This window comes from Aquila chrysaetos, chromosome 15 (genome assembly GCF_900496995.4).
Source record: "Aquila chrysaetos chrysaetos chromosome 15, bAquChr1.4, whole genome shotgun sequence".
In the NCBI taxonomy this organism is placed as follows: domain Eukaryota; kingdom Metazoa; phylum Chordata; class Aves; order Accipitriformes; family Accipitridae; genus Aquila; species Aquila chrysaetos.
The window spans coordinates 2,484,668-2,502,382 of NC_044018.1; the positions used below are offsets into that span (position 1 = coordinate 2,484,668).

Below are 17,715 nucleotides of genomic sequence, written 5' to 3' on the forward strand. Positions count from 1 at the left end.
CAGCCTAAACATCTCCTGCTGATTTATTTATGGAAAAGAAGCCTTTTGTCACTGTTTTTTATTATCACTGATCATTCACTTCTTGGTCTGGTGTACTGTAGAGGTATTCCCTCTGACCAGTTTACTTTTTAGGAGGGTAGGAACAAATCTGCACTTTGCTTTGCAGCAAATGATGTAGAGCTGACTCCTCCATAGCTGTCTGTCCAGCTCCTCAGTCACGGTTACTTGCCCTGTCCTCTCACCACTAGCTAAGCTAACTCTGGGAATCAGAAGCTGTCAGTGAAGTTGTAGTCAGCTAACATGAAATAAATGCTGAGGCTCTTCAGTATGAACAAATAGAAAACATTAATAATGGCTGCATAATATAAAGTTGCAGCAAAAAACACACAGTTCAGCAGAGAGGAACTTTGGGATAACTTCAGAGGGTTTTGGGTTGGATCTCAAGCTCATGGATAGGATGTTGATAGTTACAGTGATAAGCTGGAGATGGGTGTCTCAAATCCCACCTGCTTCTCCAAATCTCAAAACAGATCTTAAATATAAAAAGAGGAGTAAAGCTCCTCATTATCTTTAACTAACCAGCAATCTTCAAAATCACAGTTAAATTAATTTCCTTGCATTGTTCTTCTCCATAGATTTTGTTTGACCACAGTTATTTTTCCCTTTAGCGGTTTTATTGTAAAGATCAAAATATTTATGTTTCATTTCCTTTAAACAATGGCATGATTCAATTAACTGTGTAATTGTTTTGAAGAATTTAAGACTCAGGCTCTCTTATGTGAACTTGGCTTCAATATCCAGAATTCTATTAAGAAAAATTCCAGTGAAAACAGATCCTCAAAACTTCTGCTTTGTGTGTAAGCTGCAAATCAAGAGGCTCCAGCTGTCAGTTGGCCTGAGAATACTTTAGCTTAAAGTTGGGTGGGTTCAAAGTGACAACCAAGCCTGTCCTTTCTGTCAAGCACCTAGAAAACTGTTTTAATGAATTAAAGTGCCAAGGATTGTGAGGTGCTGGCAAGCTGCAGGGATTGCCAAGAAGACTTGATTTTGCAGCGGCTGGAATTGTGATACTAAGGATCAGCAAAGTTACTGGATACAACCATTCAGTATTAGCTGCTTTGAAAACCTCAAGTTGTACTCTACAAAGTAACTCTCAGCCATTTCCCTTTGATGGAAGGTATTGCCTCCAAAACAGTGGAGAGAACTAGAGGTTTTTTTGAAGGTGTATTTTGGAAAAAAAAACAGAAGTCCTCTCCTAACAATGAAAACTGTTGCAGGGCTCTTTCCTATAGCCTTGCATCTTTTCTTGCCAATATCATTTGGAGCTGTTTAAGAAATAGTATTCTGTGCTAGTATTCTGTCAAACTTAGCACTGAAATATCTACTTCTTCCTCTTAACCTTTCTTTCCCCATATCCACAAGCTCACATCTTGTTCGTCCTTTTGCTCCTAAGAAGTGTCTAAGGAAGGAAGACTTGCAACTGTGAAGGTTACGGCTTAAATTGAAATGAACCGATGTTAACCTCTATTTTTCTGATGCACTGTCTTGCTGAGGTCTTGTTCACTTTTCTTTATACACATGGAAAAATTCATTGAAGAGTGGTTGTTTGAGTTTAACCGTTTTTCAAACAAGAGATCTTATACAGTATTTTTAAGAAGTGTAAAAGGCAAGGTGGCTTCTCTGCGTATGCCAAGGGACTATTTGGATGCACTCAAGTTCCCTTTAGGACCAAGTAACATTTGGTTTCTTTTTAGAGTCTGAGGTAAAGAGAGAAACCCTCGGTTTTCCCATAGCTGTTGGAAAAGTCTGCTTGAGGAAAACGGTTGTGTTATTTATTGTAGGATAATCCACTGCTTTGAATTATTGCCATCTCCTATATTGCAGGTCAGAGTGGCTAGATAAGAGATAATTAACATGCATATGTGCAAGTGTATACAGTGTATTAAGGGAGTTACCAACCTTCTCCAGAGCATCCTGGATTTAAATTACTGTTCTAAAACCAATTTGGAGCCTAAGTTTTGGATACTACTTACAGTATCCTGTGATTAGTAGACTTGACTAGCTGTTCTGCTGCCTTCTTTAGAGTCAGAAAATGAGGAAATCAGTAGAGCCTCCTGCCATGTTCACAAAGAAGTGATGCTGTCACTGCACTCTCTGTAGAGTGTAAAAGATTGTCCTCCTTTGAAGGTACTTAAGAGATTAAATAACTGGCATGTGGTTTTTCTATTCACTTACTTACTAGAAAGTGACATTTGGCTTTCTGTTCTCATATATCCCATCTTTTCCAATTCCAGCTGCTGGGAATAAAATCTCAGTCCTTCTTTGAGTGATAGAGTCAGGTCCTGCACAGAAGCACCTACGCGTTTGAGTTAATCATGGGCAAAGTGAAGTCTTTGGGAACTCTTAGTTCCCCCATTTCTTTAATTCCTTATTTTGGAAAATTTGATCTTGAGAGTAAGTCCATTTTCTGACTGAATTTGTTTGTGTAGTAATGCAATGAAAACTTTTGCTCAAAACTGAAACAGTTTTGAAGGACTAGGACACCAGATATAATCAATTTATGAACTGTAAAGAAAGAATAGTTGTTCTGTGAGGAAAGGACTGGAGATCACTGAGCAGACCTGTAGTCTTTCCTTGGCTCTGCCAGTTTTTCTGTACGACTCTTAGCAAATTACTTCACCTTTGCACTTCACTTTCCCATCTCCAGGATAAAAATGAGACTGTTTTCCTGTGTATGACTTGCCTGCCTTGCCTGTAAGGTCCTCATAGCAGGGTCTGTCTTTTACTATGCTTATATACTGCACCCAGCCAGGAGTTTCTAATAATATGGGGGACAAAAGATGACTTATAAATACATCAAAAGAGATTTTATTTTTCTTTTTTCAAAGGTATAAAGGTGCTATATACCACTTTAAATCATCCACAAGCAGTCCTGCATCTGCTAACCAAAGAACTTTGTGTTGTGCAGCCTTATGGCAGTTTTGAGATGTTGCTGCTGTTGAGATGTTACTAGATGTTGTTGCTCCTATATAGAAGAGACTCAGCAATTCCATCATGTTCGTTATTTGCCAGCTTGCTTTGGCCTCTTGAATATGCTGTTTGTTGTTTGCTTGGTTTTGATTGCCTATTTGCATGGGTACTTTCTATATTTCTCCTATCTTTGGTGGCGAGTGTTCAGACAACAGCAGACTGGAACATTGCAAAAGAGACTCTAAGTCTCATGGATCAGAAACACTCGCCCTGCCCCACCCCACCCCTTTTCCTACTATATGCAATAATCTTGCTCAAAAATCTCTTGATCAACGTTTTCCTGGTAGGAGTGATGTCGGAATTAATAGCAGTGCTGCGAATTCCAGCGTACTAGTGATTGTAAATTTTTCTGGAAACAGCCTCCAATTAGGGTGAAAGGCAGTTTTTTGTTGAAGGGAAGAAGTCAATGCTAAATGCTAGTGTTTGAAAGATCTTTAATCCAATTAATAGGGATGCTTTTCATTTAGATTGAGCTTTTTTCGGACAGGCACCACATCTCTTGTGTTTTGTAGAGGACTGAGAGCAATTTGGCAGTAGATAAATAGTATATGTTTCAGAAGCCAGTATATGAGTGCATAGAGTCCTTTAATGTTCTGACTATTTTTTCAGAGCCCATGGGTTCTAAATAAATAAATAAATAAATAAATACTTCTTTTTTACATTGGTAGTTGTTAGCCCAATTAGTTTGGCTGGCACTAGGTCTTGGGCAGTATGGAAGGTTTGTTATGGAGTAACTTTAGCATGTCTTTTGCCTCTGTGTACTGCAAACTGAAGCCAGCACCTAGAAATGATGTGCTGAAGTTACAGATGGATACAGACTGCTTCCATTTAGGCTGGATATTTATTTCTGCCAGTCTTCTGTAATAGGAAGGCAGCTATGGTCACCTTGGAGAAAACCATGTGCTCTTCCTCCTTGAACAAAAGGGAAAAAGAAAGGTAGTTATTATCAAGATATAGCATCTCTTGTGTTATTCCCATAGCAATTCTCGTTTAGCTATAAAAGAAAAGCCTACAAAAAAAAAAACCTAGAAATCAGGGGCTGGATATCCCACGAGATTTGCACTGGAGACGTGTTGTTGGTGATTTACTATCTTACAGAGCCGCAGAGAAAATAGTCCCTGCTCTGATCCTTTCCATCCAATCAATGAGCTCTGTAGGGAACCTTTTGCTGTGCAGGCTGCTGATTCAAATCTAGCCTAGCTCAGTAGTAACTGAAGGGTGTTTATCATGTGATCTCAGGTCAGTCTGGCTAAAAATAAAGTGTGACATCTGTTCTTATCAGTATAATATATGATAGATACTTGCTGCAAAGGCTTGCTACTAAATGGTTTCATGGAGCTGGGACGTAGCCTGAGGCTTGCTCCAACCATTCTGCGCATCGCCCCTGTATGGCAGGGTCTCTCAGAGACATGTGATGCAGATCAGCAATTGCATGTGATGCTTTTAAGAGCAATTCTCTTTCTTTAGGATAGTGTCTGGGATGTGCTGAGAGAAGGCAGGCCTTTGCTGTGACGAATTTTGCGTACAGAGAGCGAGCTGCATTCCAGCTGGAGAGCACCGCTCTTTCCTTCTCTCCCCAAGACCCACCTGCAGCATCGCCGAAGTCATACCCCACATTTGAGAAAATGCTAGCTTGCACAAAGAAAATTCTATATAGTTGCAAAAGGTACTCAGCACTGGCAGGTAGTGAGAGATGTCATTTTTCATTTTTCTCTGTGAAAGGAGTTCTTCCCAGATGGTTCACCTCTCTACCCCTTATAGAAGTCTTGCTTTTTGATGCATATACTAAGATGAAAATCTCATACTGCATTCGCTCTGCTCATTCTGCTCAAGAGAGGTTTCACTTCTTAAAATCTGAGGGGTTTGGAAAAAGAATCTGACCTAGTAACTAGGATGTAACTTATTAAGTTGTAAAGAAGTGGAGCTGGGTGGCGAGAATATTGCAGTGAAGCATTGGAATAGCAGAATAAACGGGATCCCCAAGTGCTCACTTAATTGAGGGGGATGAAGAAAAGGTCCATAGTTACCTTATCAAATGTGGCAGCAGTGCGTATGTCCACCACTTTTGATGCTCATAGATCCAAGCGCATTTTGGGCCTCTGTAGGCATTCAGATGCTTCTGTCTTTATGTGTATGCAAAAACAGTGGTGGGTACTTGCTTGTAATTCTCAGCATACTTCTCTCTTATCTGCTGCTGACATTGATGTTATCCCATAGAAAAGAGAAATAGGTGAATTGATCTAGGAAGGCTACTAAAACAAAAAAAGCATCTTATGTTCAGTAAGTGAACATATCAGTAGCAGGAGCAAATTTATGCTTTAAATGCAGATTTTTTTTCAACTTTTGTCTGAAAAATCTCTGCATCTCTTACCTTGATGTTAGGCATCACTGATATTCCTATACTCTCCCTGTGACATGAAATCCTCAGGTAGGGAAAGTATATTGCTAAGACATTGCAGGGAAAGCTAATTTCTTGTCCCATTTTCCCCTGCCTCTTTTTAAATGATTTTTAAATTTTTTTTAGTTTTTGAAGAGTATTTAAAGCCTAGCAACTTGATACTGACCCAGACCCCTAAACTTTGCATGTACTAGAAAGAGTAGATAAGGAACTTGCCTTGAAATGGCCTCCCAATAAATTGGCAATATAGGAAATATTTCATATGTCAATAAAACTTAAGTAATCTGTGTAGGCTCGTTAGCTGGGAATTAGTAAGACTCATCATCCATTGTGCATGCAAGGCAGAGATTGTGGGCTTCACTTCCTATAGACTTCTCCTGGGTAAAATTTTTAAATTATTTTGGGCTCCACTACCTAACACAGATGCAAGCCCCTGGCAGTAAGGAAAATACTTATTGTGCATTTCTGGAAAGGAACACAGCCAAATGCATAAATAGCTAATTTCTTGCTTTTTGACTGTAGGAATTTGTTTATTGGTTAAACTCTAAGTTCCCTTAACCCTTTTACCTTGTTTTAAATAAAACAAGCAGTGTTGTTTCACTAACACAGTATATTTTTATGATTAAATCCTAACCATTCTGAGCAAGTCTGTGTACCCAGAGGGATTTGCTGTCTCAGCCCTGCTTTTACGTGTGCCCAATACTATATTCCTCTTGCAAGCAGAGCTGCCTGCTTCTCTTGGATCTATCCAGGCTGGTTCAGTGTATGAATTCCAGTTGAACTCAGTATGCATATGGGATATAGGTCGTGATTTATCTTTTGATACAACTGGCTTTTTTTATTTTTTGCACACAAGAACAGCTATTTCTTCCCTCCAGGGCAAGTCACTGAGCAGAAAGCTGTCCTTCAGAACATACCCTGTTTTATGTACTAATGTCCTATACCAGGTTCCCATCCTCACCAAGGGATGTATGAAAGATCAGTCTCCCAGTGTGTCTTGATTTATTAACTGAGAGGCTGTTGTGAAAAGAATCAGGGGTAAGTTTCAAAGGGCCTTTCCTGAAGGCATTTTGCCAAGTCCTGTCTCTTGCTTGATGCTTTCCAGCTCAGGCTTCTTGAAAGGAGAAATATATCCATAGAAGGGGGACAGAAGAGGAAAGGTGTGATGTTAATCTGCATTCAGTGACTTTTTCAGGCAACCTGGCACTCAGGAGCCCATGTTTGCACAGGTCACAGGGTGTGTTTCTACCGGTGGAGCTACTTCGTATTTACTCAGCTCTTCAGACGCATTGAAATACCTTTGGTATAGATTTACATTTTGCTTCCTGAGACTGCTGTACAATTAAATAGAAACCTGCTATTTCCCATTTTAAGGCAGAAGAGGTAGCAGCGCAGCCTAAATAAATCTCAGCTGGGGCATAGGTCACCCTTTCTGTAAGACGTTTTTCCTCTTGATGAAGACAGGACAACTTTTCCTAAGTGGCTATCAGCTCAGTTGTGTCTCCCTTAGATTTCCATGGTCACCTGATACCTCTCTGGCTTGGAGGTTGGGAATTGGAACTCTAGCTGGCTTTGTGTATCTTTAAGGTGTCTTTGTTTGATGATGCTTTACTTTTTTAGTTTGAATGGTTTCATCATCTGTCTTGTCTTTTTTTCATGAGCAGGAGTGTGAAAATGGGCATGATTTTTAATCCACTAGGAAACACAGTATTTGTTATTCTTAGGGGCTACGTTAAGCATGAGACCCGCTCCTATCCCAATAGAAGAGCCAGAATGGAGACAGACGCCTCCCCCAGTCACAGCTACCTCTGGGACCTTCAGACTACGGCGAGGCAGTCGGTTCACATGGAGAAAGGAGTGCCTGGCTGTTATGGAAAGGTATGTGACTTTGGGGTTTTGGAGATGGGCATTTTAAAGCCAATACAAGTATCCGTTTTCCTGCTCTGGTGAACACCAGCTTCATTTTTCTAGGATGTGCTTTAGCATCATGCAAGTTAATAACAGTGTAATCATTTGATTCTAAACGATAGAGTAGGAGATGCTATTTCACCCCTTTTGTTGTTTAAAAAGTTGTTACAGTGCTCTGGACAATATCTCATTTTTTGTAGCCCCTAAGACGTCTTGTCCTTAGCACAGTCTGAGAGTATTGGTGTTCAGCTCTTCCTTTGCTTTTGCAGAAAGCTTTCCATCTAGCCTAATCCAGGCTCTGTCTTGGTGGGGGTCTGCACACTCTTTACATTCTACATTTCTCCTTTCCCAGTTTACTGGTTTATTTACTCATTTGTATCATGTTATTTTATATTTGATACTGGCATTTTGGCAGTGCTATAATTGTTCAGGATGCCGAACTTTACCTAACAAGCAGTAGATTCCTTGTCCAAAAAGGCTCTTACAACCCTTTTACATGAGCTGGGAACAGTACAGAGCAAAGTGGATCTTTCAAATACATATGCAGAGTGGCAGGTGATCATTAGAGCTCCCAGCTCTTCAGTCCTGCAGAGACGAAGCACTCTCTGAGCCTGGTCTCCTGGCTGCCTATGTGCTTTGCCTTTCCCTCTGCTTACAGTAATGTCTCTTTTGTGGATAATACTGTATAACAGAAAAGGGCTAGTGAACTCAAATGTAGTTTAGGGATGAATGCTTATTTCTGTTAAGGGCTAAATGGCTGGGAGGAGTTTTCTTCCCTCTGAGAGCATGAGGAACCTCCTTTCCATGAAAGCACCAGATGACTCTGTGCGCGCTACACTCCTCTCTGGCTTGCAGCTCCATTGAGTCCTTGGCCAGCAGATTTTTAGGATGTGCTTTTGCCCTTTCTGTAATGCTTCTCTTTCCTCTTGCTTGCACAAGGGTCTTTGGAACTGCCTAGGAGCAGGAGAGTGTCTCCTTTTGCCTAAGCTAAGACCAAAATACTGAGCTCCCTCAGGGACCCAAGCTGGTTTTACACACAAGGTGGACATACTTCCATGTGGCCACAGGCCATCACAGGGTCTTTGCAGGGCTCAGACCAGTAACTAAGTGTTTATTTCCCTATCCTGTCCTGGCACTGCACTGATGTTTTCAGCTTTGGCTGAATGTTTCCCCAAAGGAAATAATGTAAATGTTTGAAATTTGTTCTGCTTTGCAAGACCCAACTAATGCAAAAACCTGAAATCTGCTACTACAGGGGACTGGGTTTTTCTAGTGTCCCCCTCTGCACAGGTAGTGCAATGTGCAGTATAGGATCTTTAGCACTTTAAAATGCTTGTATGGCTGTACTGATCGCAGTATGTCGAATGACAGAAACGTTACAGCTCTGTGTACCTTCAGGACAGTACCATCTCCTTATTAACCCTCTTGTGTGTGAAATACTTAGTTACTCTGAAGTAGAATTAGAGCTCTTTGGGCATGGGTGTTTTCCTTCTTGGTTTCTGTCTGACCTAAAGTGCGATAACTACTATTATTTGCTGTTTGAATCATGATAGTGCCTTAGACTCCTTTGTGCTAGGTGCTGTGGAAACACAGAGCAGAAAGAGAAAGCTAAGCAAGGAAGCTCTACCCTTTCCTCCTTCAGATCTCTCCTAAAGCCAGTATCTGCTGTGACACTCTCAAGAAGTCAGACAACCTGTAATGGTTTGGTATGTGTCTGTTAGAAAGGTGTGAGATTTGGTTCTGTATATGGAAAGAGGCAAGTTGGTGTTGACACTGGAAATCATCCAGTTGTGTATGCAGATACATAATCACTTGATCTAATTTTTCATTACCCTATTTCTTCTTCTTTGTTATTCTTGGTTTTGTTTGCTGTGTCTTGTGCTCTGTAAGGTCTTTGCTGCTGGGGTTTTCTTCTTATTCTGCTGTTTAATGGAGACTTCTGCAACATTGCCTTCATGCTGCCTTTAATATTAATTTGCAAAGCCCTTGCTAGGTCACCGCGAGCACTGAATTTCAGAGCCTTGTGTGTGGGTACCGGAAAGCATGGCTGAGGAGTTTTACTTGAGGCAAGAACACAGTTAACTCGAGCCATAGTAAAAGCTTTGTATGGCAATGAAACTACACCATAAAGCAAGTTGGGAATGTGGTTAACTGTTACACTTTAATAGGCCTAGTTGAGCTATAAGGATGAGTTGTTTTATGTGACAAGTTTTGAAAGAGTGGGAGAAAACCACTCTCCTGGGAGCCCTAGGAAGAAGCTAACTAATTTCACTTACAAGTCACTGGAGTCTTCCAGGCTTGTCTGTAATATGACTCATAACAGCAGCCAGGATGAAGGTAACCAGACTCCTGGCTGTCTGGCCCAAACAGATCAGGTTCACTTGATGCCATAGGGTCAGGAATAAGCATTTGGCCCACTAAAATGGTGTTTGGCATTGCATGTGGTCTGGTGCCATTTATTTGGAATTTGCATTTACGTCTGAAGGATTAAGTTTTGACTGTGAGTGGAGGCATCTTCCTCAGTTTAATGGACTATTTTCCTTAAACACGAGTTTCGTTGCATTGCGTTTGTATGTCCTGCAGCATCTTGATGTGCTGTTGGTGCACGCAGGGATTTAGGCACCTAGTTTTGAGCTTTGTGTTTGGGAACCTCAGTAAAGTGCTTGTTCATCTAGGCTTCTAGCTATTCAGCAATGAGAAATACGGATCCAGAAGACAATTCTGTCCCACTAATGCAAGTCATATGAGGGCTATATGCACCTTCCTCTCTGGCTACAAAAGAGGAGCCTTCTGCAGTTAGACCCAACTTTGGTGATTAAGTTAAATGCCTGAAGATAAGAGGGTTGCATCTAGACCTTAATGGAAACTATTGTGTAGGTAATGCGGAACTACTACTTACTATAAACTTTTGAAACTTTGCTGCAAAGCTCTATAAACATTTTTTGGGTGAGGATCAAAGTCTTGGGCTGCTCTATCAGTTAATTGTGATATATGCTTTTGACTTGGACTCGGTAAGAAATGCAGTTGCTAAAAGTTGATGTGTCAAACCAGCTGAGAGCACTTCAAGGAAAGAATCTGAATTTAATTGCAAAAATTAGAGAGATTTGCTTCTAGCAGCAGGCTCTCCAACTGAAAATGCACAGCACTGGTCAGGATATGGCCCATGAACTGAATGAGAAGGGTGAGGGTTGAAGGGCTAGTTTCTCTTTTTTAAAAGATTTAAATCAACAAAAATTCCAGTGCAATTAATTATTATATTGGTGCCAACCTGATATAATTAAGATTAAAGTTAGGGCTAGCACATATACTTAAATGTCTAATGTACATAAGTGTCTGCATACAGGGTATGTGTATTAAAGAAACTAATTGGTTTATACTGGATTTCCAGAATGCTGCTTGTGGTTTCTGTAATTCAATTCTCCAGTCTTTACTGCTTTTTTGGAAATTCTCCCAGGGTAGTTTATTAGTCGCTAGGCTTAGATTTCGGACAATAGATTCAGGTCTCTTTCTCCCCCTCTCCTTTCTATTTTTTTTAAATATCTCTCCGAATATTTATGCTCTGAAGGTTAAGAGGAGCAATAGTTCCAGAAAGTAAAGTTCTATATTTAACTGCAGACTAGGTGTGGTTCAGACAACTGCAGTGCAAGCTCCCTCTCGCTGCTGTGCTAGTGATATCAACCTTGACCTGTTCTCTTCTTGAGCCTCCTGCTCATGAAATATGCTGAGTTTTGTGTGTGGTGATGTTGTCGTGTGGCTTACCCTCCTTTGGGAACAGAGCTAAGACTACAATAGTCCTTTCTGTGAAAACCTGAGGTTAAACTTGAAAGTCTATTTCTGGTTCAGTTTCGTGTTCTTCTTTGTTACGTCTTGTCCCAAAGATAATTTTTTTTTTTCTTTCCTCTGCTTTACTACTTCTTTTCAACCCCTCTCATTAGAACTACGAAGTTGAAAATTCCCTTAGGGTTTCCTGTTTTTTAATGAAGCTGTGTTGTCTTGTCTATCTTTTTTTTTTTTCTTTTTTTTAAACAGTGATTTGTGCTTCTCCTCTAATCGTATGTTGGAGTTGAGGTTTATCTTCTTTTTCAGGCAAAAAAGCATCTAAGATTGGCAGCAGAATCAATGACTGTATACCCGTTTTAAGGCACTTTTGTCGAGTGCTGTTACAGATGGGGGGGCGGGGGAGGGGAGTTGAGTGTTGTTTTTTAAGTATATGTTTTATCTAAAGATTAAATTAAAATAACTGTAAATTCTGCTCTAAACAAAATGAATAATTCATCAGTTGAAAGTATTTCAGTTTGTCTAGGGAGTAGGGACTTTGCTTTCTGGTTGAGGGTTATTTGGTTTGATTTTGTGGGTCTGTTTTTTTATTTTAACACTTGTCTGTGCTCACGAAGCATCCTTTTGTAAAGATGTATTTAGGTTAAATAAGTCTAGATGATATAGATGCCTATTATCCCCATTTCATAGATGCCAAAATGGAGTCAGGTGTGTCACTTGGCTTTGTGATCCAAGGCAACTTTATTCATAAGAAAATGGGTTTAGATTTCTCAAGATACTGAGGGTATAGTTTCATGATATAGCTGAGCTGAATTAACAATTTGTCACCATCTCATCCTTAGGTGTTATCCTGTCTCATCACCCTTCTCAATTCCTCCTCCTCAGTTTCCCTGCTCCTGCCATCCTGCATTATACCAGATATGTTTCTTGTCTGATTGAAATACCAGCCAATTCAGCTCGGTTCAGAAAAAATAAATCCTTTTTATTTCCCCCTGCATTTTATTGAATTGGTTCAGCTTGCCATGCAATGAGGGTGTGCCAGAACTGGCCCAGGGCAAATGACAGGAATGCCCAACTGAGAGCACAGGGAAGGGGAAGTTTAACAAAAAGATAACAAATTTTCCATGGCGTTTTTTTGATCTGCTTGGTTTTGTTCTGATTTTGTTTGGTTTGAGTTGGATGAGTTCCTGGTTTGGTTAAGAGCATGGTCACACTGACTGTTGAGCTGGCATCATGGGAGAGGTGTCCTTTGATTTTTGCCATGGAGAAGCAATGTATTAACCCTGGTGTCACTGCCAAAGTCTTCGCCTAATTTGACCAGGTTGTATTCTTGTTCCCCCTTTAAAGTGGACCCAAGTCGGCGAGGAAGGTCATCTCCGTGCTGAAACCAGTCGCCGTTGCATTTCCATCAGCTGCACGCTTATGCTGTAGAAGATTTAGCATCGTCTACCCTCCTGAAAGAAGCACCTTCTGCAATGGTCCCAGTGAGCCAGTGGCGGGCTGGGCCAGCACAGCCCTGTGCATGGTTCTGGCCCTGAGCGATATCAGTCCTGACATGCGTTATTAGAAATTCTTCCGATTGTGAAAGCGCTATTACTGCAGCTCTCCTGAGCGCTGGGGCTTCCACGGCTTCCCTGGGGAAAATGAGAGCTCTATTAGCTCCTGAAATTCAGTTAGGAAATTTTCTTAGTTAATTTCATCCCATTACTCTTAGTTATGTCTTCTAGCAGAACCTTAATACCGGCCCCATAGGGGATCTAAGTTTCCTGTACAAGGCTTTGGAGGAGATTTAAGTTTTGGATTCATTGCGTTTCTCCCTTTTCAAGCTGACAACAGAGCAGGAAGTAATGTCCTTCGGCCTCTTCCATTAGGCTTGTACATTGTTAGAAACAGAACATCAGTTTCTCATCGATATAATGATGTCCACCGGTTGGCTCGGGAATGCTGCTCATCTGCCTCGGGTTTGTTTCGCAGCCTGCTGGGAGGTGAGGAGTGCTGAGAGTTATGCTTTGCTGTCCCTATGACCCTCAGATGTCCTTGAACCTTTTGGTGACTCACTGTTCTCAACTGTAAAATATCTACTGCCTGCTTGGGAGACTGAGCCAAACCAAAGAAAGGATGAGCAAGGTGCTAAAAGCCTATAACTCTTGGGTTACCAAGGAAGATTGGTGTTAGGGATTAGGAAAAACTTTCAAACTTTAGGAATGGTTGAGCACTAAGCAAGTTTTCTACAGAAATTATGGAACATTTCTCAGGAGCAGATTAGCTAAAATATGTCAGGATGGTTCTGATATACTTGATCTTAATGCAGAGGGAAACATCAGGTGACTTCTTTACATTATTTTCCATCTCTTTCTGTTCTATCATGAGGTTTTTAGCAACTTGCAGTAGGAGATTCAACTTAATAATATTCAGTCCTCTGAGACATAGGAAGGGGAGTGGTTTTTTAGGATCTTTGTTTGCTGTTCATGCTTGTGAAATGCTTTGACATCTGTGAGTGCAGGCACTTTGCAAAGGCATTCAATAAAGTTCACTTTACAATTTAGACACAGGCAGGATCTTTTTATTGTCTGAAAGTTCAAGTGGTTTGGCTCAGGGTCATTGCTGTATGTCTTCATAAAATGCAAGAGCAGCCATTTTATGCTTGCTACACAGTATCTTTCTTATTTTGCATTAGATCAAGCTATGTTCCCTCTTAGACATGCATAATATGCAAGCTTTCTATTCTAATCAGCTGTAAGCAAATCCCAGTTGTTTGGCAGATTGCATGCAGCAAAATACAATGCAAGGATGTCTGTCCAGAGTGCTTGCCAGACTGGTCTCCTGAAGGATCCAGCACCTAATGAGTTATTTTTCTTTTCAGGGAGCTTAAGTGCTTTTTGTATCTTTGTGTTCTCTCTCTCTCTCTGTCTTTTTTTTTAAATAATAAAAAGATGATCTGTGGGAGGGGCAACTCCTTGCAGCAGACTCTAGATACAATTTTTGTACCTGCCAAGGTCAAAATGACTGAAATCAACAATTGCAAAAGGAGCCTTGTCAGTCTGACCTGCAACAGCACTGTCTGGTGCAATAAACCCACATGTTAGGAATGGGAGTTCTTTTCTAGTCCAGATACTCTCCTGCATTTCTCCAGGACCAGTTGAGATACTTCAGTATTCTGTCTCCCTGCTCATGAAGGTGAGAAGCAGGATCTCATCCTGAGTCTTCTCGTAGCATCAAAGCAATTGTCATATATATGGGATTGGAAATCTCTGTAAGTGCCCAGATGCTTTCAGTGAAGGTGTAACAAGGCATGGTTGTTGCTTACTGTGCAGGCTAATGTAATTTTTGCTGGTTCCAGTAGCAGCAGTGTATGGAAGGGTCTGTAAGACCAAGTTTACCTCTTAACCTCTTGTTTGCTTTTAAGAACATCTTCTGGTGTCCTCTGCGGTGACCCAACTCACGGACCCCATACTTGGGAGTGTACACCTGAACAGAATAGAATAGAATAGAATCATTAAGTTTGGAAAAGATCTCTAAGATGCACGTGCAACATCCAGCTGCCCTGCTTGCCCACGCAGTGATTTCATGTGACCATCCCCAGCATGTAAAGCTGTGTTGGGGCATTGCATAAGGAGAGCAGGTATAGAGGCAACCTTGATTCAACCTGAGTTCCTACTAGGAAAACATGAGTGTGACATGGCAGGTCTGAAGAGCACCGTGAACTATAGGCTGCTTAATATCTGCCGAGGTCAGCCTTGTTTGCCAGCAGCCATTTTGTCCTTGAGTGCCTTTTCCAGCTCCATCTTTTGTCCCTGGCACAAGGGCTGACTTTGCAATGTGTGCCGGTACCGCACCAGCACTGTGGAGTTCTGGCATGTGGCTGAAGCTTCAAGGCTGGGGCAGTAACCCAGGTTGTGATGATGACGATGATGGTCTTTGTTATTCTTTCTGCCTATCCTCTCCAGTCTGTGACTAGTTCACACATGGCTAGCAACCATGTGGCTGTGGATGAAAGCTCTTATCTCCTATCTTATTTTTTTAATCCTGCAATTGCAGCTGTGGGCATTCTTATTATTCATATAAATATGTAATTCCTTCTAAATCCTGCTAAGGTCTTCAGGGTACTTCGGGAGAACTAATTATACTTAGTTTCATTTTATATGCTAAAATGTGTTTAAAAAGTTGGAGGTCCCTTTTGCCTGAGTATCATGAGAAAGAATAAGAAAGAACACTGTGTTTCCCTTCCCGTGATCATTCATTGTATATACTACTATCAATGTGCTGCTTATTTATCTCATCTCTGAACTAAATAGTCCTTCTCTTATCTCTTCTTAGATGGCAAGTCTTCCCTTGCCTCTAATAATATTCATTGTCACTCTTCTCTGGACCTTTTCTATTTCTACATTCAATTTTTAGTGACCCAGGGTAGGAGAGTAGGGACAGGAGCAGAACTGATTACCATATTTCCGGGGTGAATATTTCAGCTTCTACAGGCAGCTGAATCTGATTCCTGTTGTTCTCTGACCTCCAGCCTAACATCTGGGTTTTGCTGATCACTTTTGTGTATTGATTGAGAGTATGTTTTCTTAGAGTAATCCACAATGATATGTGTGTCTTTTTCCTGAACAATTACAACTAATTTAGAACCAGTCATGTATGTGAGGAGTTTGAATTTGTTCATTTCTGTGCGCATTACCCTGCTTTTTGCAAAGTTAGCAAATGAAGTTCAATCGTGGGAGTGTTTAGATGTTTTTTTAAATTCACAGCAATTATCTGCTTTATTTGTATCCAGTATAAATAACTCACTTTCCAGAACATTATTTAATGTGACTGTTAAAGCCAATCATTTTAGGTCACAACTTCTCTGAGCCAAGGGCTTGTATTCTGTTCATACACAGAGCCTAGTGCAGTGGGCTCTGTACAGTCATGTTGAGACCTCTAGATGCTGCTTGCTGTAAGGACAGTGTAAAACTGTAAGTCTAGTGCTGTGGGTTATCTCTCTGAGCTTTCTTCTATGCCAGCACTAGATTTTCTGTAATACTTCATGGTATTCTTCTTCCTGTGACTGTTCTGTTTAAAGTACCCAGAATCAAATAGTAACAAAAAGCTCATATTAATTAGCTACATCATTACTTTCTTACCTGTTAACATGATTTCATGAGGCAGGGAAAGTCATGACATACTTGTCACAGAAGCTGTGTGAACTGGACCCTGGCACATAACAGTCTAGATTTTATGTAGCCGTTTTATAATGACTGTCACTGTGGGCTGTGTGGAACAACATTTCTTCATCATATTACAACCCATGTAAAGGTGATGTGTCTTTGGATGTGCTCTGGTGCAAGGGTATAACAGTTACACTCTGCTGTCTCTATGTCTGTACTGGAGGAGCTTGAGACAACGCTGGGGAGTGTACTCGCTCTTTTTGAGCAGACTCCTGGGAAGTTTAGCAGATAAGGCAGTGGCAAATGGCTCCCTGGGCAATGACAAGCACAAGTGACCATAAAGCTGTGATCATTCCCCCTTTGGCTCTTTTTCAGCCTGCTTAAAGTCCTGAGAAAGAACTAGACAGCCCTGACCTGCCAAGAAGGGTCATTCCAGGTCCAAGTTCAGCTAGAAGGGATAGTCATCGCTCACAGTGAGGTTTACCTGACCTATGTGTAATATTATCCATGGAATAAACCCACTTAAGTGAATTAAAAAATTAACTTCTTGATTGATCTGGAAGGCATTTGGAAGGAATTAGTAATCAGGTTGGCACCTTGTCACCTCTCGCTTTGATGCAGCCAGTTATCAGCATGGAGTATATGTGAGCACCATCCAGCTCAAAGCACTGTTGCATTTGCCCATTTCTGGTTTCTAGAACTATGCAAAGTGTTCCTGCTGACTCTCACTGCAGCTAGTCTCTGAACAGAGTCCAAACCTACCTCAGTGAAAGGAAATTCTCTGCCATCTAGTAACAGATGTGAGGTCTTTATACAAGTAATAAACAGAGTAATTACGAGGAGGAGTGAGGGAGGAAAACTCCTAAGTAAAACTCTTAAGTATGTTGCATCATGTATTTATGGGCTCTTGGTCAGACTGTGGAGCGCTTTAAACAGACTAAAAAGAATGCTTTATCAGAGAACCATATGGGCTTTAACCACAAAAGTCACTACCACATCCTAGATTCTTTTTTATCCTTTTTTTTTCTTTTTGGTAGTCCAGGATAGCACAATTGACCTTTTTTTGTTTGATTTTCCTTTGGAACATGCATAAGTTTTCATTTGTTTTGAATACTGTGCTGTTTGTGAGGAACTCTTTCAAGAGAATAGGAGACATGGACCTGTTCCAAAGAGCTTTTTTAAAATTATTTCCTTATAAATAAAAAAGAATGAGAAAATAGAGCACATAAGTACAAAATGTATAGAAAAATTCATCTGATTTGTTGCTTATTATGTATATAGGCTGGCGTTCTTTCAATTTCTAAATGCCCCTTGATTTTCTCTTAATCACAGGAGCATTGGACTGGGACTTCCAGTTTCATGTCCAGCTTCTCTTGTTTCAGTCAACCTTTATTATATCCTTTTCAGAAACTGATTAATTCTCTATCTTAGAAGCAGGTATGGTCAAGGGTACAA

The 17,715-nt window shown here is 40.7% G+C and overlaps 1 protein-coding gene across 15 annotated transcripts in view; it reads left to right on the forward strand.

Moving 5' to 3' along the window:
- Positions 1 to 17,715, forward strand: part of HMBOX1 (homeobox containing 1) — a 126,831-nt gene that overhangs the window by 73,691 nt on the left and 35,425 nt on the right. For all 15 annotated transcript variants that reach the window (XM_030037274.2, XM_030037272.2, XM_030037275.2 and 12 more), the window contains one exon: positions 7,153 to 7,306. In XM_030037274.2, the coding sequence (XP_029893134.1) occupies positions 7,153 to 7,306 (154 nt within the window). The remainder of the gene's footprint in view (positions 1 to 7,152; positions 7,307 to 17,715) is intronic.